The sequence below is a fragment of the Ursus americanus genome, chromosome 25 (assembly GCF_024610735.1).
Source record: "Ursus americanus isolate L20-20 chromosome 25, mUrsAme1.1.p, whole genome shotgun sequence".
NCBI classification, from domain to species: domain Eukaryota; kingdom Metazoa; phylum Chordata; class Mammalia; order Carnivora; family Ursidae; genus Ursus; species Ursus americanus.
This window is the reverse complement of record NC_142151.1, coordinates 43,313,650-43,326,470: the sequence shown is the minus strand read 5'-3', so window position 1 is coordinate 43,326,470 and position 12,821 is coordinate 43,313,650. Positions and strand designations below refer to the sequence as shown.

General features: G+C 51.4%; 1 protein-coding gene across 1 annotated transcript; it reads right to left on the bottom strand.

The window, feature by feature from the left end:
- LOC123794565 (keratin, type II cuticular Hb5-like) lies at positions 1-12,821 on the bottom strand. The gene is made up of 9 exons (XM_045800731.2): positions 12,399-12,821; positions 9,544-9,752; positions 8,107-8,167; positions 7,407-7,502; positions 6,584-6,748; positions 6,219-6,344; positions 2,588-2,808; positions 882-913; positions 1-152 (listed from the first exon to the last, which is right to left on the bottom strand). The coding sequence occupies exons 1-9, from the start codon at positions 12,819-12,821 to the stop codon at positions 1-3; spliced, it is 1,485 nt and encodes a 494-aa protein (XP_045656687.2).

The following is a 12,821-nucleotide window of genomic DNA, read 5'->3' as shown; positions in this document are numbered from 1 at the left end:
CTACGCAAACCGCACCAATCTGACACTGGAGCAGGTCCCCACTACAGAGGGGGCACAGAGGACACCACTGCTGGTGGCCACGCCCCCCAGGCCACGAGGGACAGTGGCACTGAGGTCCCCGCAGACCACACCGCCCTGGGAACGGCTCACACCTGTGGAAGGAGACATTGAGTCAGAATTCTCTTCCATCCCTGACATGACATGACCCAGAATTCTCTGGAACCAATGATTTACTTTCTTCACATTCGGAGGGACCAGCAACATGAATCTTTACAACTCCAGGCAAATCCAAACCCATTGCCATCTGCTTCTGGAAGGAATGTGTTTAGCCAATGGGACACCTAAGTCTACTTGAACCAGACTAATGTTGAGATGTGTTTATACAATCTTTGAGCAAAAACTGATGGTCACAGTGGAGGAATCATCTAGAAATATGGTTGCTGCAAAGATGAGAAGAACAGATAGACAGATAGTCCCTACCCTAAGGACTGCATACACATTGGATTATTAAAGATAAAGACTTGAGAGTTTCCTGCAGTGGCCCCAAACGATCAGAGTCAACATCTCGTGTTTCTTATCAAAACACGCTGCCACTTGAGGAGTATTCTGTGTGTAAATCAAAGACTTGGGCTATTTTTGCAGAACCAGCTGGGGGGGACGGGGCAGAACTTGTCACGATCACTAGCTTAGGTTTCACCTATGTTCCAGATGGATCCGCATAGGGGCCAAATATTTTGGACAATCCATTTGTCCAGATCCCAGAGACCTCAGCCCCTTTCTCCCCCACCCAGTGCCCCACAGACAGACATTCAGTCACCCATTAGAAGCAACCCAATATTAACACCCAAAAGAACGATGCCCATGACATACACCCAACTTACAGATATTGACGGAGCCCACGCCTTCACACAAGCTGCAGGGGAGAGAGGGAGAACATTTAGAATGGAGTTCCTCAGCTCCTGCTCAGTTGGGTCTATTCTGCCCCATCCTGAGTGAAGGGAGCAGAGCTGAGGGGCTGGCGGCATGCTGCTTACCCACTGCAGAGAGCATCAGCGTTGCCCCCACTCCCAGGGACCCCAAAAGGACAGGGGAATGTTCGGCTGCAGGACCTAAAAGGCCACTTTATGCCTTGTTTGCTTTTCGGCCATGGAAAGTTGATGTACTGAAAGGTGGACATGGGTTCCAGGGGGGGTTATCCTCCTTGTCCCCTGGCTGGAAATTCCAGCACAGCCAAATAGGTAATGGGAACAGCCACAGCCTAACTGGCCACCTCCGGGTAAGAAAAAGCTTGCGTCTCATTCTAATGGATCCATTTTATCCCATGAGTCTACATACCACGCCAGATATCCACCTGACTTGATAAATACAGAGGGAGGCAGGAGGGTGGGGTGGTTAAGAGCCTGGACTCTGGAGCCAGACCTCCTGGGCACAAATCTAGCTTCGGTCAAGCACGGCACAAGTCCAGCAGCAAGGCTAGCTGCCTTGGGTGCCACCCACGTCAGATCTCTAAAGCTAACCTGGTTAATAGGGAGCCTCTGCGTGGTACAGCCCTGCCTGGCCACCCTGGGTAGAGAGATTCTTATTCTGATCGTAACCTGCTCCTACTTGGGCTTACTATGCACATTAACTCATTGAATCCTTGCAACAGCCTGAAAGGGGGGGGGGCGGTTTATGATTACCTATTTTACAGTTTAAGAGGCTGAAGCATAGGGGTTCAGAGCTCGTAAGTGGTAGAGCTGGGATTTGAGCCCAGATGGTTAGGCTCCCAGCCTGTGATCTTCACCTTTATATTCCACCCCCCCATCTAGCCTTCTCCCTGTGACGGAACCCAGCTAGGGGGCAGTCATGTGTGGCCACCTCTAGGCGAGGGGCCCCGTCACTACCCCCGGTGTAAATCCACATTGCTCCTTCCGTTGCTGATGTCACGTGCCCCGATTCTTGGCTCAAACTGTCAGCACAGCCTGATGGGTCCTGTCCCTTTCCCACCCCCTCAGCTCTTCTACCTCCTCCTCTGAGAGGCCTCTAACAGCCTCCCTGGGACACTAACCCTGGTCACCTGGGGGATGGATTTATGTCCGGCCCTGTCTTTTTCCTGCCAAGCAAGGACGCTGCGCTGCCCATCTCCATTTGCTCGTCCTGAACACAGGACTATAGGGCTCCTTGTTTGTGCCCCTCAAATCAAATGGCCTTTAACAAATCTTCTGAATGATTCCAACTTCTGCAAACCCCTGTGATGTGATTGTGGAAACATCCTTCCAGCCAATGGGGTAAAGCAGTTGTCCTGGAACGAGCACGGGGGGCAGCCAGAGGGGCCGTGTAGGAGGGGAAAGATCACTGGAACGCTAACCAGGAGACTGGTGTCATGTAAGCGTAGCCACTACCTAGCTATGACCTTGGACAAGTTCCTTCCCCTCTCTAGGCCTCAGTTTCCCCATCTGAAAATGGGGAAATGGTTGGACTCCACGATTTCTAGAGTCTTTCTGGAGTCTTTCCCAGTTTAAATGCTCTCCCTGGAGGATTACAGTCAAGCGAGGCGCTCTCCTAGCCTCGGGTAGGGATGTGCAGTGACCCTGAGCCCCGTCCTCACCGGCTCTCCTCGCCCTCCAGCAGCTTGCGGTAGGTGGCGATCTCCACATCCAGGCCCAGCTTGGAGTTCATCACCTCCTGGTACTCCTTGAGCAGGCAGGCCATGTCCTGCTTGGCCTTCTGCAGGGCCTCCTCCAGCCCTGCCAGCTTGCACTTGGCATCTCTGAGGGCCGCCTCGCCCTGCTGCTCCGTCTCCGCCACGGCGCCCTCCAGCTTGCCGCGCTGTCAGGGAGGAGGAGGGAAGGGGCTTGAGGGTGGTGCAGGCTGTGGGAACCCTGGTGGGTCCCCCACGGCCTCGGTCATCCCCATTCAAAATGGTCAACTTGCAAACTAACTAGGCAGGGCAATAATGGCCCTTTGGAGCTTTCTTCCTCCATTTTTGTACCACTTTAATGTGAAATGCAAGTCCCTGGTGAGCCGTCAGAGGGAGGGAATGTTAGCACTGGAACAGGGCTGGTAATAAGCAGTGATATTGTCTTGTGTTTGTTCACCGTGGTTAGTTTACAGGCACTTTCACAGCTGCTACCTTATCTGCCTCCAGTTACTCTGTGAGCTTGTCGGAACAGGCATGGTTATTCCCATTATGCAGATGAAGAAACTGAGACTCGGAGAAGCTGTGACTTGCCCTAAGCTACCACAGTAATTCATGCCAAGCGCAGGTTTTCATAGGCCACTGTAGGGGGGCCCATTCTCTGACCCACTGAGATCAGCGTACTGGCAGAAGTCCCCACGTCAACACCCAACATACTAACTACAGCCCCTCCTTCTGCCCCACTTAAAGCAGAAAGAACTCCTACATACAACTCAACAGCAAAAATGAAAACAAAACCCTAATAATCTGATGTTCAAAATGGGCTAAGAACTTAAAGAGACATTCCTCCGAAGAAGACATATAAATGGCCCATAGGTATATGAGAAGATGCTCCCCATTACTCATCTTCAAAGAAATGCAAACCAACAGCACGAGAATCACCTCACGCCTGCCTGGTTGGCTATTATCACAAAAAACAAGCTAAGTGTTATCAAGGATGTGGAGAAATTGAACCCCTTGCAAACTGTTGGTGGGAATGCAAAATGGTGCAGCCGCTATGGAAAACAGGGTGGAGGGTCCTCAAAAAATTAAACATAGAACTACCCTATGATCCAGCAATCCCACTTCTGAGTACTCATCCAAAAGAATTAACATCAGGATCTCGAAGAGATATTAGCTCGCCCATGTTCACTGCAGCCAAGACATGGGAACAACCCACATATCTACAGATGAACAGATAAAGAAAACGTGGTATGAACATACAATGGAATGCTAGTCAGTCCTTAAAAAAAAAAGAAATTCTGCAATACACCACAACATGGGTGAACCTCAAACACATTACGCTAAGTGTAATAAGCCAAATACAGAAAGACAAACACTGCCTGATTCCACTTACATGAAATTTCTAAAATAGTCAAATTTTAAAAATTAAAATAAAATAGTCAAATTTATAGACTCACACAGTGGGATGGTGGCTGCCAGCGGTCGGAAAGAGGGAAGATATGAAGTTACTAATCAATGGTCATAAAGTCTCAATTAAGCAGGATGAATAACTCTAGAGACCACACTGTCAACAATTATGTATTGTACACTAAAAAATGCATGAAGAGGGTAGATCTCATATTAAGGGTTCTTACCACAATGACATAAATATTTTTTAAAACCATATTAGCATGCAAGTGAGGATAACTTCCAATCTTCTCTCATTTTACTTCCAGTACCATTCCCATATTTTATCACCTCAGCTATAAATAGCAATAAATTAATTGTGACACATCTTACACAGTGTTTATGAACCACAACACAGAGGGAGAGGACAGAAATTGAGCCACTGATATGTGAAAACTCAGGATTAGGATAGAGGTTGCATTGGGGCGCCTGGGTGGCTTAGTCAATAAGCGTCTGCCTTCGGCTCAGGGCGTGATCCCGGCATTCTGGGATCGAGCCCCACATCAGGCTCCTCCGCTGGGAGCCTGCTTCTTCCTCTCCCACTCCCCCTGCTTGTGTTCCCTCTCTCGCTGGCTGTCTCTCTCTCTGTCAAATAAATAAATAAATAAAATCTTTGAAAAAAAAAAGGATAGAGGTTGTATCACAAACCAGTGAAACCAGTGGGTAAAGAACGGATTACATGATACATTTTCTTACTGTCTGTAGAAACAAATTAACCTAAACCTTACTCTTTGTATATACAAGGATTAAAGATCTAAATGTGAGAGGTAAAACTACAAAACTAGTTGAAGAGAAGCAAGAGGATATCTCTATGACCTCAAACCTTCCTAAGTGTAAACCATTAAGGGAAGAGCTGGTGGGTGTGGTTAAAGATTTCTGTTCTGTAAAGGTCACCAGCACAAAGCAAACGGACAAGTGACAGCCTGAGAGGAGATGAACTGCAACATGCAGAACAGACAAAGGGTTACGATCTAAATGGAATGGACATGGAACTGCTGCAAATCGTCAAGAAAAAAGACAGGAATCACAACACAAAAATGGGCAGATGATAAGAATAGGCAGTTCTTAGAATGGGAAATGCAAATGAGTAAGTAAGCCTATGAGGAAATACTCAACATTACTCATTAACCAGAGAAATGGAAATTTAAAAAAACAACTTGTTGCTGGTTTACACCTATTAGATCTACAAGAATTGGAGTCTGATGATAGTGAGTTTGAGTGGAAGTCCCCACCTGCCTCTGGCAGGACTTTGTGCCAGCACAGAGCTCCGAGGGTTCTTCTGGGAAGTAATTCAGTGACTATCCTACAGCTCAACATTTCCATTTCTTCCTTTATACCTTCAAAACGTTTCTCATGGAAATGTACAGGGAAACATGTATACATGTATAAAAATACACAAAAAATGTTCATGATAGAACTGGTTGTAGTAGCAAAGACTTGGAGGCAAACAGAGTGGCCATCCATAGGGGAATGGACAGGAAACTCTGGCTTACGAATGTTAATGCATTCAATACCACAGAAAAGATGAAATAGATCATTTATAGCAACATGCATGGATTTCAAAGACTTTGAACTGGCTACAGGAAAAATCAGATGAGATTCATGGCATAATGTCATTATGTAAATTTAAAACACTAAGAAGTTTATATAAATTTATTTTAAAGGATTCATATGTATGTATGTAAATATATGTATGAAAGAGGGATGTATATTAGCTGCATGAGAATGAGTCTGGGATGGAGGGGAACAGAATGAAGATGAAGGAGAGACCACATTCAATTATAGAGATGAGCAGACGGTGTTAGGGTGCACTTTGAACAGAGTGGCCTGGAACCAGTTCAGGTCTGTGCACCTCAAGTCCATCCAGAAAGGCGGGGAGAAAGGCAGCAGGACACAACCTGCCCTAGACCACGTCGTCTAAGGTATGCTAAAAGGAGAGAAACGGTGAAGGGATAGGAAGGGAAATATGAGCAGAATTCAGAGAGGGAAGACAGAACAATCCTCCCCCTAAAATCTTTTGTGCAAACTTCAGATGCAGGTGGTTAAAATAGAAGCCTCTCCAAAGACCGCGGCAGCCCGTCCAGGTAGGAGGAAAGCAGAGAGCAGATCAGAAGCAGCAGGTACATCGAGTGAGGTCTCAGCGCCCCCTGACCTGCTGCTTGGCATTCTCCACCTCCGCTGTCAGCCTCTGGATCAGGCGGTTCAGCTCGTTGAGCTCATCCTTGGTTCTGCGAAGGTTCTCACCCTGCTGGCTCACCGTGGCTTTCATCTCCTCGCACTGTGGGTTGGGGGACCAACACTGAGAAACAGCCAATGGTGGTGACATTGCTGGAGGGGGTGCTGGGTTGTCACTATGGAGAGCCAGCCCACCGTTCTTCTGCCATGGTCCCACCTCCTACCCCCGCTCTGCTTGGGCCTGTGCTGTGGCCCCTCTCAGTGTGTGGGCACCTGTCCCAGGGAAGCTCCGGGTTCCAGCTATCCTTTCTGCCTGATGGGCATCCCAGCCCTCCGGTTCACCTTGTTTTGGTACCAGGACTCAGCCTCGGCCCGGCTGCGGCTGGCGACGTCGTCGTACTGAGCCTTGATCTCAGCTACGACCGAGTCCATGTTGAGCTCCCGGCTGTTGTCCATCTTGACCACCACCGAGGTGTCCGAAATTTGTGACTGAAGAAGGTAGATTTCCTGTAGGGGACAGCAACCTGTGCCCTCAGCTCCAAAGCTCCCTCCGATTCCCATCACTGTGGGTAACAGGCCCCATCTGAAGCTTCAGGAAATAAACTGGAAAATTTCAGAGGGGAATTTTAAGAGAAAAGGGCTGGAATTTGGACCATGGCCTCAAGGCAATGAGGAAGGTGGAATTCCATTAAAGAAAGCCTGGATCAACAGAGGCAGATTTCTAGGGATAGAGGCAAAGGGGATCACTCCTCCTGGGGCCCCAACTATCCAGATCAGCTCTAGCTATCTGTATAAATCTAATCAACCAGATAATGGACAGATTCAGATTCCTGGCTTTTTTAATTAAGTTTTCACACTACCTGAATTAATAAGATATTTTTATCTCTACATACCTATGCCTACATTGTCAAATCTCCACTTCATGTTGTACTGTGTAGACAGGCAATGAATCAGTCTTTCAAATCATTTTAAAGGAAGGGCATCACCCATTTCTATTTTGCAAGGAGGCCTGAGCAAGAGAAAATCTCTTTTGGTCACAAAAGGCCCTAGAAGAGTTAGGGATGGGCAACCCTCCCTCGAGCCGAGGGGCCACCCAAGCCACAACCCAAAAAGCCCTCCGCCTGCTCCTCCCTCACTTGCTCTTCTGGAGATGGAAAAAACCCACCTCCTCGTAGAGGGCCTGCAGAAAGCCCATCTCCTCTCTCAGCGCCTCCACGTTCGCCTCCAGATCAGCCTTGCGCAGGTAGGCACTGTCTATGTCCTGGTGGACACACATGGCAAAGGGTGGAACACAGGGTCACTCAGTGCCCCTGGACCTCTGCACTCTATACGGGGCCCAGAGGCCATGTTCTGGCCCACTCTTCTCCTATCACAGAAACATCCATGGGACCACCTAGGAATAGGGAGTGGAGAGAAGTCTGGCCCCTATAGACTTTTTTCAGATTTGTCCAGAATTGGAAATCTTTCTAAAGCAGGTAGCCTAAAATCAAGCCCAAAATGTAGACTGCTCCCACTGAGCCAGACTGGCCCATGGAGCATGACCATGTGGTGGCCACAGGGCCATGAGTGCACGCCCCAGAAGGTCGTCCTTGGCACCCAGGTCAGGCACCGCCCAAGTAGCTGACTCTCATGCCCGAGACCTCATGGTGCTGCTGTCCGGCTCTCTGTAGACTCCCTGATTAGCTCCCATGGTCACTTTTACTCAATTTCATTCTCACAGGGACACTGCCGACCAACTGGCCTCCATCTGTCAGGGGACTCAAGTGCCTGGCCACCATGACTAGACTGACACAATCCTGGTGAGTCTAAGAGAGGCCCCCAGCATCCAAGATTTCATTCCTCCCCACGTGGGAAGAGTCACTCACCTTCTTCAGCACCACAAACTCATTCTCGGCTGTGGTCCTGAGAGCCACCTCTTCTTCATACCTGAGGGGAGAGAGCACAGGTGGAGAGGCCCTTGAGGAGGATGGCTTTGGCCAGAGAGCCCTAGGTTTTCAAGACTCCTTGGTTCTATCCTTCACTTGCTGTGTGACTTGGGAGAAGAGGCTTGGCCTATCTGGACTTCTATTTTTCAGTCACAAAGAACCCACCAAAAGGACACAGGACATGGAGCTGAGGTCCCTGGTTTCTAGTCCAAGCTTGGACTGAAGTTGCTGCAAAACTCCGGCAAGTCATTGAATCTCTCTGCATCTTGGGTTAAACTGCCTGGTGTGCAGGAATTTTCTTTGGACGTATTTGTGGGATGAATGGAAGACTGATTCTCCGGTGGTGGGGGGGGGGGTCTTTCAACCCGAAAATTGTACAAAACATAAAGCTCCATGAAGCCATCCCCGTGACATTCTCTTCCCTCCCCCAACACCCAAGGACTTGATATACTGGAAGCACCCTACCGAGCCCAGACTGCTGGGGGGCATTTCCACAGCCCTCCTCCACCACCTGGCACATTCTCTTACTCCTGCCCATGAAGTCATTCCTGCAGCAGCCCTGCCCAGCCGGCGGGAGAACCAGAGTTCTCACAGCACACTTTCTACAACTTTTTAATGACAGAGTAATTTGGGCTGCTATAAACTCTGAGCTGTGTAATTACTGGCCCTCACACCCCCTAGACTGGGAGACAGACCTTGCCACCTGCAAACAGAATTGTGTCTGCATTTGCTTCCCCTCAAGGAAAGTGTGAGGCCATCGCTGGGCCCATCTGGATAGGAAAACCTGATCTTCCAAGATCAGAATTTCAGTTACCTCCAGTTAGTATTACCAGGACTGATCTATGTCAGAATTGCCCTTCTTTCTGTGCATATCCATCAGGTAAGGAGGAGCAAATTAACAGTGACCTGGTGAATTTAAACTACGTAATGGCCAAACCAAACAAGCCAGGTTAAAACGAAATTTTTACATGGGCCTTTGAATTGCAGAGCCTTGCAGAACAAGAGCCTGGCGACGTAACTACAGAGTAAATGAAAGAATTATCCAAGCTCATCAGATACCTTGAATGGCATCGGCCGGATCATCTTCGAGATATCTCCCTAGGGACCTTTCTTTTCCACCCATCCTAGGGCTGACTGCTCCCAAGTTCTTCCCTCCAGCCCTGTGATCTCTACCCTCCCATTTCATCGTTCCTCTCTCTTGATCTCCCCAGGATGGGGCCCACAAGAGCTGATGGAGCAGGCTGAGAAAACAGAACCACCTGAGCCATAGCCTGGAATGACCCTGACCTCCAGCCATCTCCGCCTCTGGGACAGTTGGGTGGACCCAGCCAAGACCTGCCCCACACCCATAACTAGGCCCGGCCAGGCTGCACTCACCTCTTCTTGTAGCCCTCCAGCACCTCCTGCACGTGGTTGAGCTCCGAGGCCAGCCTCCCGCTGTCGGCCTCCACACACTCAGCCTCCCGCCTCAGCGTCTCAAGGTAGCCTTGGAACAGAGGCTCCAGGTTGTTCTTGCAGCCCTTGCGGGTCTGGTAGAACTGCCACTTGGTCTCCAGCAGCTTGTTCTGCTGCTCCAGGAAGCGCACCTGCCGCCCAAAGTAGAGGAAAAAGATTCAGGGGAAGCCCAGAGAGGTGCCCAGGATCCCAGAGCCCTCACTGCCCCTGGGGAGGGCCCCTGACCTGCAGCAGCCCTGTGACCTTCTCCCGAAGGCCAAATCATTTGGCAAAGCCCGGAAGTGCAGGTCATAACTGTTCCCCCAGTCAAGTTCCCTCCCCCATCCCCATCTCCCCATACAGCACACTATTTGTGGTGTGTTTATTGTGCACAGAATGAACTAACATCTGATCCTGCAAAAACACCCCAGACCGTGGCAGGGGTGGGGGTGCAAAAGTGGCCCCCTAAAGATGATCACAACCTAATCCCTGGAACCTGGGAATAGGTTACATTACACGGCAAAAGAGACCCTGCAGGTGGAACTTAGGCTATGGCCCTGAAGATCAGGAGATCTGGAATTATCCACGTGGCCCCAAAGGATCTAATGGGCCATTTAAAGTGGACGAGGAAGGCAGAAGAGTGGAGAGGTGCACAGAAGGAGGTGGAGGAGAGACTCAGAACCTGAGACGGCCTCCACCACGATCACCGGCTTTGCAGGTAGAGGGAGAAAGGGCCTGGGTCAAGGAATGCCAGTGGTCTCTAGAAACTGAGGACAAGCTTCGGCAGCGAGCCCAGCAAGGGAACAGGGACCTTAGTCCTACAATCACACGGAACTCAATTCTGCTGAAAGCCCACATGTCCCTGAAAACAGGTCTCCCCCAGGGCCAACACCTTGGTTTCAGCCTCATGAGATAATGAATCCGTGTTGTTTTAAGCCACTCAGTTTGTGGGCATTTTTATGGCAGTGATTTAAAAATGTACCCACCATATTCTCCCTCACTCTGATCCGGGGGCGTGAGAGCCCAGCCGGGGGGCCCTGGACCAGGAGTTAGGAGACCTCCCATTGCCTGACCCTGCCACTAACCAGGCCCCTGTGCCTCCTCCTCTCTGAGCCTCGCGGTAAACTGAGGCAGCGGCAGTACATCAGCAAGTGCACACTGGCAGGCCCCAGGCTCTTTCTGCCCTGCAGGCATGCTTTGTTTCATAGAAATCAAATTCATTGCCAACATTTAATAATTGAGTAATTTCAGGCCAGAATCTGGATCTCTGTGCCCGTGACAAACCAGAGGCTCAGGCGATGCTGGGCCTGGGCCTGGCGGTGAGTCTCAGCAGCTGCCCCTCCAGGCAGGTATGAGTCTCAGCTTGGCTTCATTCGTGTCCTGCCAGGCCCCATGCCCTTGCCAGCCCTATGCTAGTGATCTCCCCGCTAGCCCTAACCTTCTGGGAGCACAAGCCCAGTAGAAAGCAACCCTCAATTGCCCATTCTTGTGGGAAAGAATCCAAACCCTAATTAACCAAAGGCATCTGCCCTGGGTGGCCACCTGCAGATCCACTTGGCTTGCCCGCTCTGCAGGCTTCAACCCACCTGGGCAATGTACTTTGCACCCCCGGAGCTCATTCTGAGGAGGTGGGGGGCTGTCGGCCGCCCCAGGGGAGGGAAAGCCAGCCCGGGGCAACAGTCTGAGTCTCTCTCCTCAGACTGGAACTGACTGCTCACAACAGAGACCGCGTAGCCGGGTGCTGCCCAGAAGGCCATGTGCAAAGGTCCTTGCACGCTCGGGGCCCTTGCTATGCTCTCAAGCAAATTAGGCAAAAGGGCGGCTCAGGCAGACGCAGTCTCCTGCCGGGGCACACAGCCTGGTGAGCAGAGCACAGGCTGGATTTCCACTCCCCACCAGCACCCCACACCCTGGTCCGTGTGAAATGAACACCCCGCACGATGTGCTGATGGCAGGAAGAGCCAGCGAGTTAAGAGCACCTCGCTTGCAGAGATGCCCATTCCTGATGGTGGCATTTATCTGAGAGCAAAGCTCCCATGCACCGTCACCCTGTGTGCGTTCACTTACAAAGTCCCTGGGTGTAGATATGCACACCCTGCAGCCCTGGAAGATGAGCCTTTCCTGCCCTGGACTTCGGTGGCAGTCCTCCCCCAGAGAGGCTGTCAGCTGGGCCATCCCCAAGGCAGAGGAAACAAAGCTCTGCATCCCACCCGAGGGACTGCAACATCAGCAAAGTACAATTCAACAGCCCCTCTTGGGCCTTCCCCTGAAGTGTCTCAAGTCACTGTCTTTAATCTGTGTCTGTATCAGGTGGGGAAGGGCCAGAAGTCCTGGGAACTCACGGCCTGCCTACCATGTCCCCAGTGGAAGGAGCAGGAAAGAAGCGTCTGGTCCCTCCTCATCCTGGCTCCCGTCTCCACCCTGGGACTGGGGGCATCTCCTCTAGGAGCGGGATCAGACACCAGCCTAGCACACAGGCCCTCTCGCCCACCCCCTCTCGCTGTGTGATGGCTGAGATGCAGAAGAGCGGGCCACGGACACGCTCTCAGCTCTCGCTGGGCGGGGAGCAGCCGCAATAAGCACCTTGTTCTCTGCTGGTTTCACGCCCGTTATTGATGGCATTTCACTCTGCTGGTAACATTTGAAAACCAAGAGCCCGGTTTGGTCATGTTCTCAAGGCCACATGCTGATGGTGAGCAGGCCGGGGACTCGGAGAACGGGAGGCCAGCTCATCATTGGGTTCCGAGTCCCTTGCCCGTTCCTATGCCACAGCCCCAGGGAGCAGCCCGCAGACCCACCTTGTCGATGAAGGCAGCGAATCTGTTGTTCAGACACTTGATCTGCTCCTTCTCCTCCTGCTTCACGCACTGCGCGTTGGGGTCGATCTCCAGGTTGAGGGGCGTGAGGAGGCTCTCGTTGACTGACACGCTGGTGATACAGGGTGGGCTGGGCCCACAGAGGCCCCCTACCCGGTAGCCGAAGCTGCCCCCGCTGCGCAGAGGCCACCCACAACTCACCGCTGTCCGCGGGGACCCCACGGCGCACAGGCTCCGGCTGCCAAAGCCCCCGAGGTGCCTGTAGCCGGGCCCCCCGGGACTGCCCCCACGGGAGGACACGGCCCCGGTGCAGCTGCGGGCCGAGGGCTTGGGCAGGATGGCAGAGCAGGCGCTGAAGTTCCTGACCCCGTAGCCGGGGCCGAGGCGGTAGGAACGGCTGGCCAT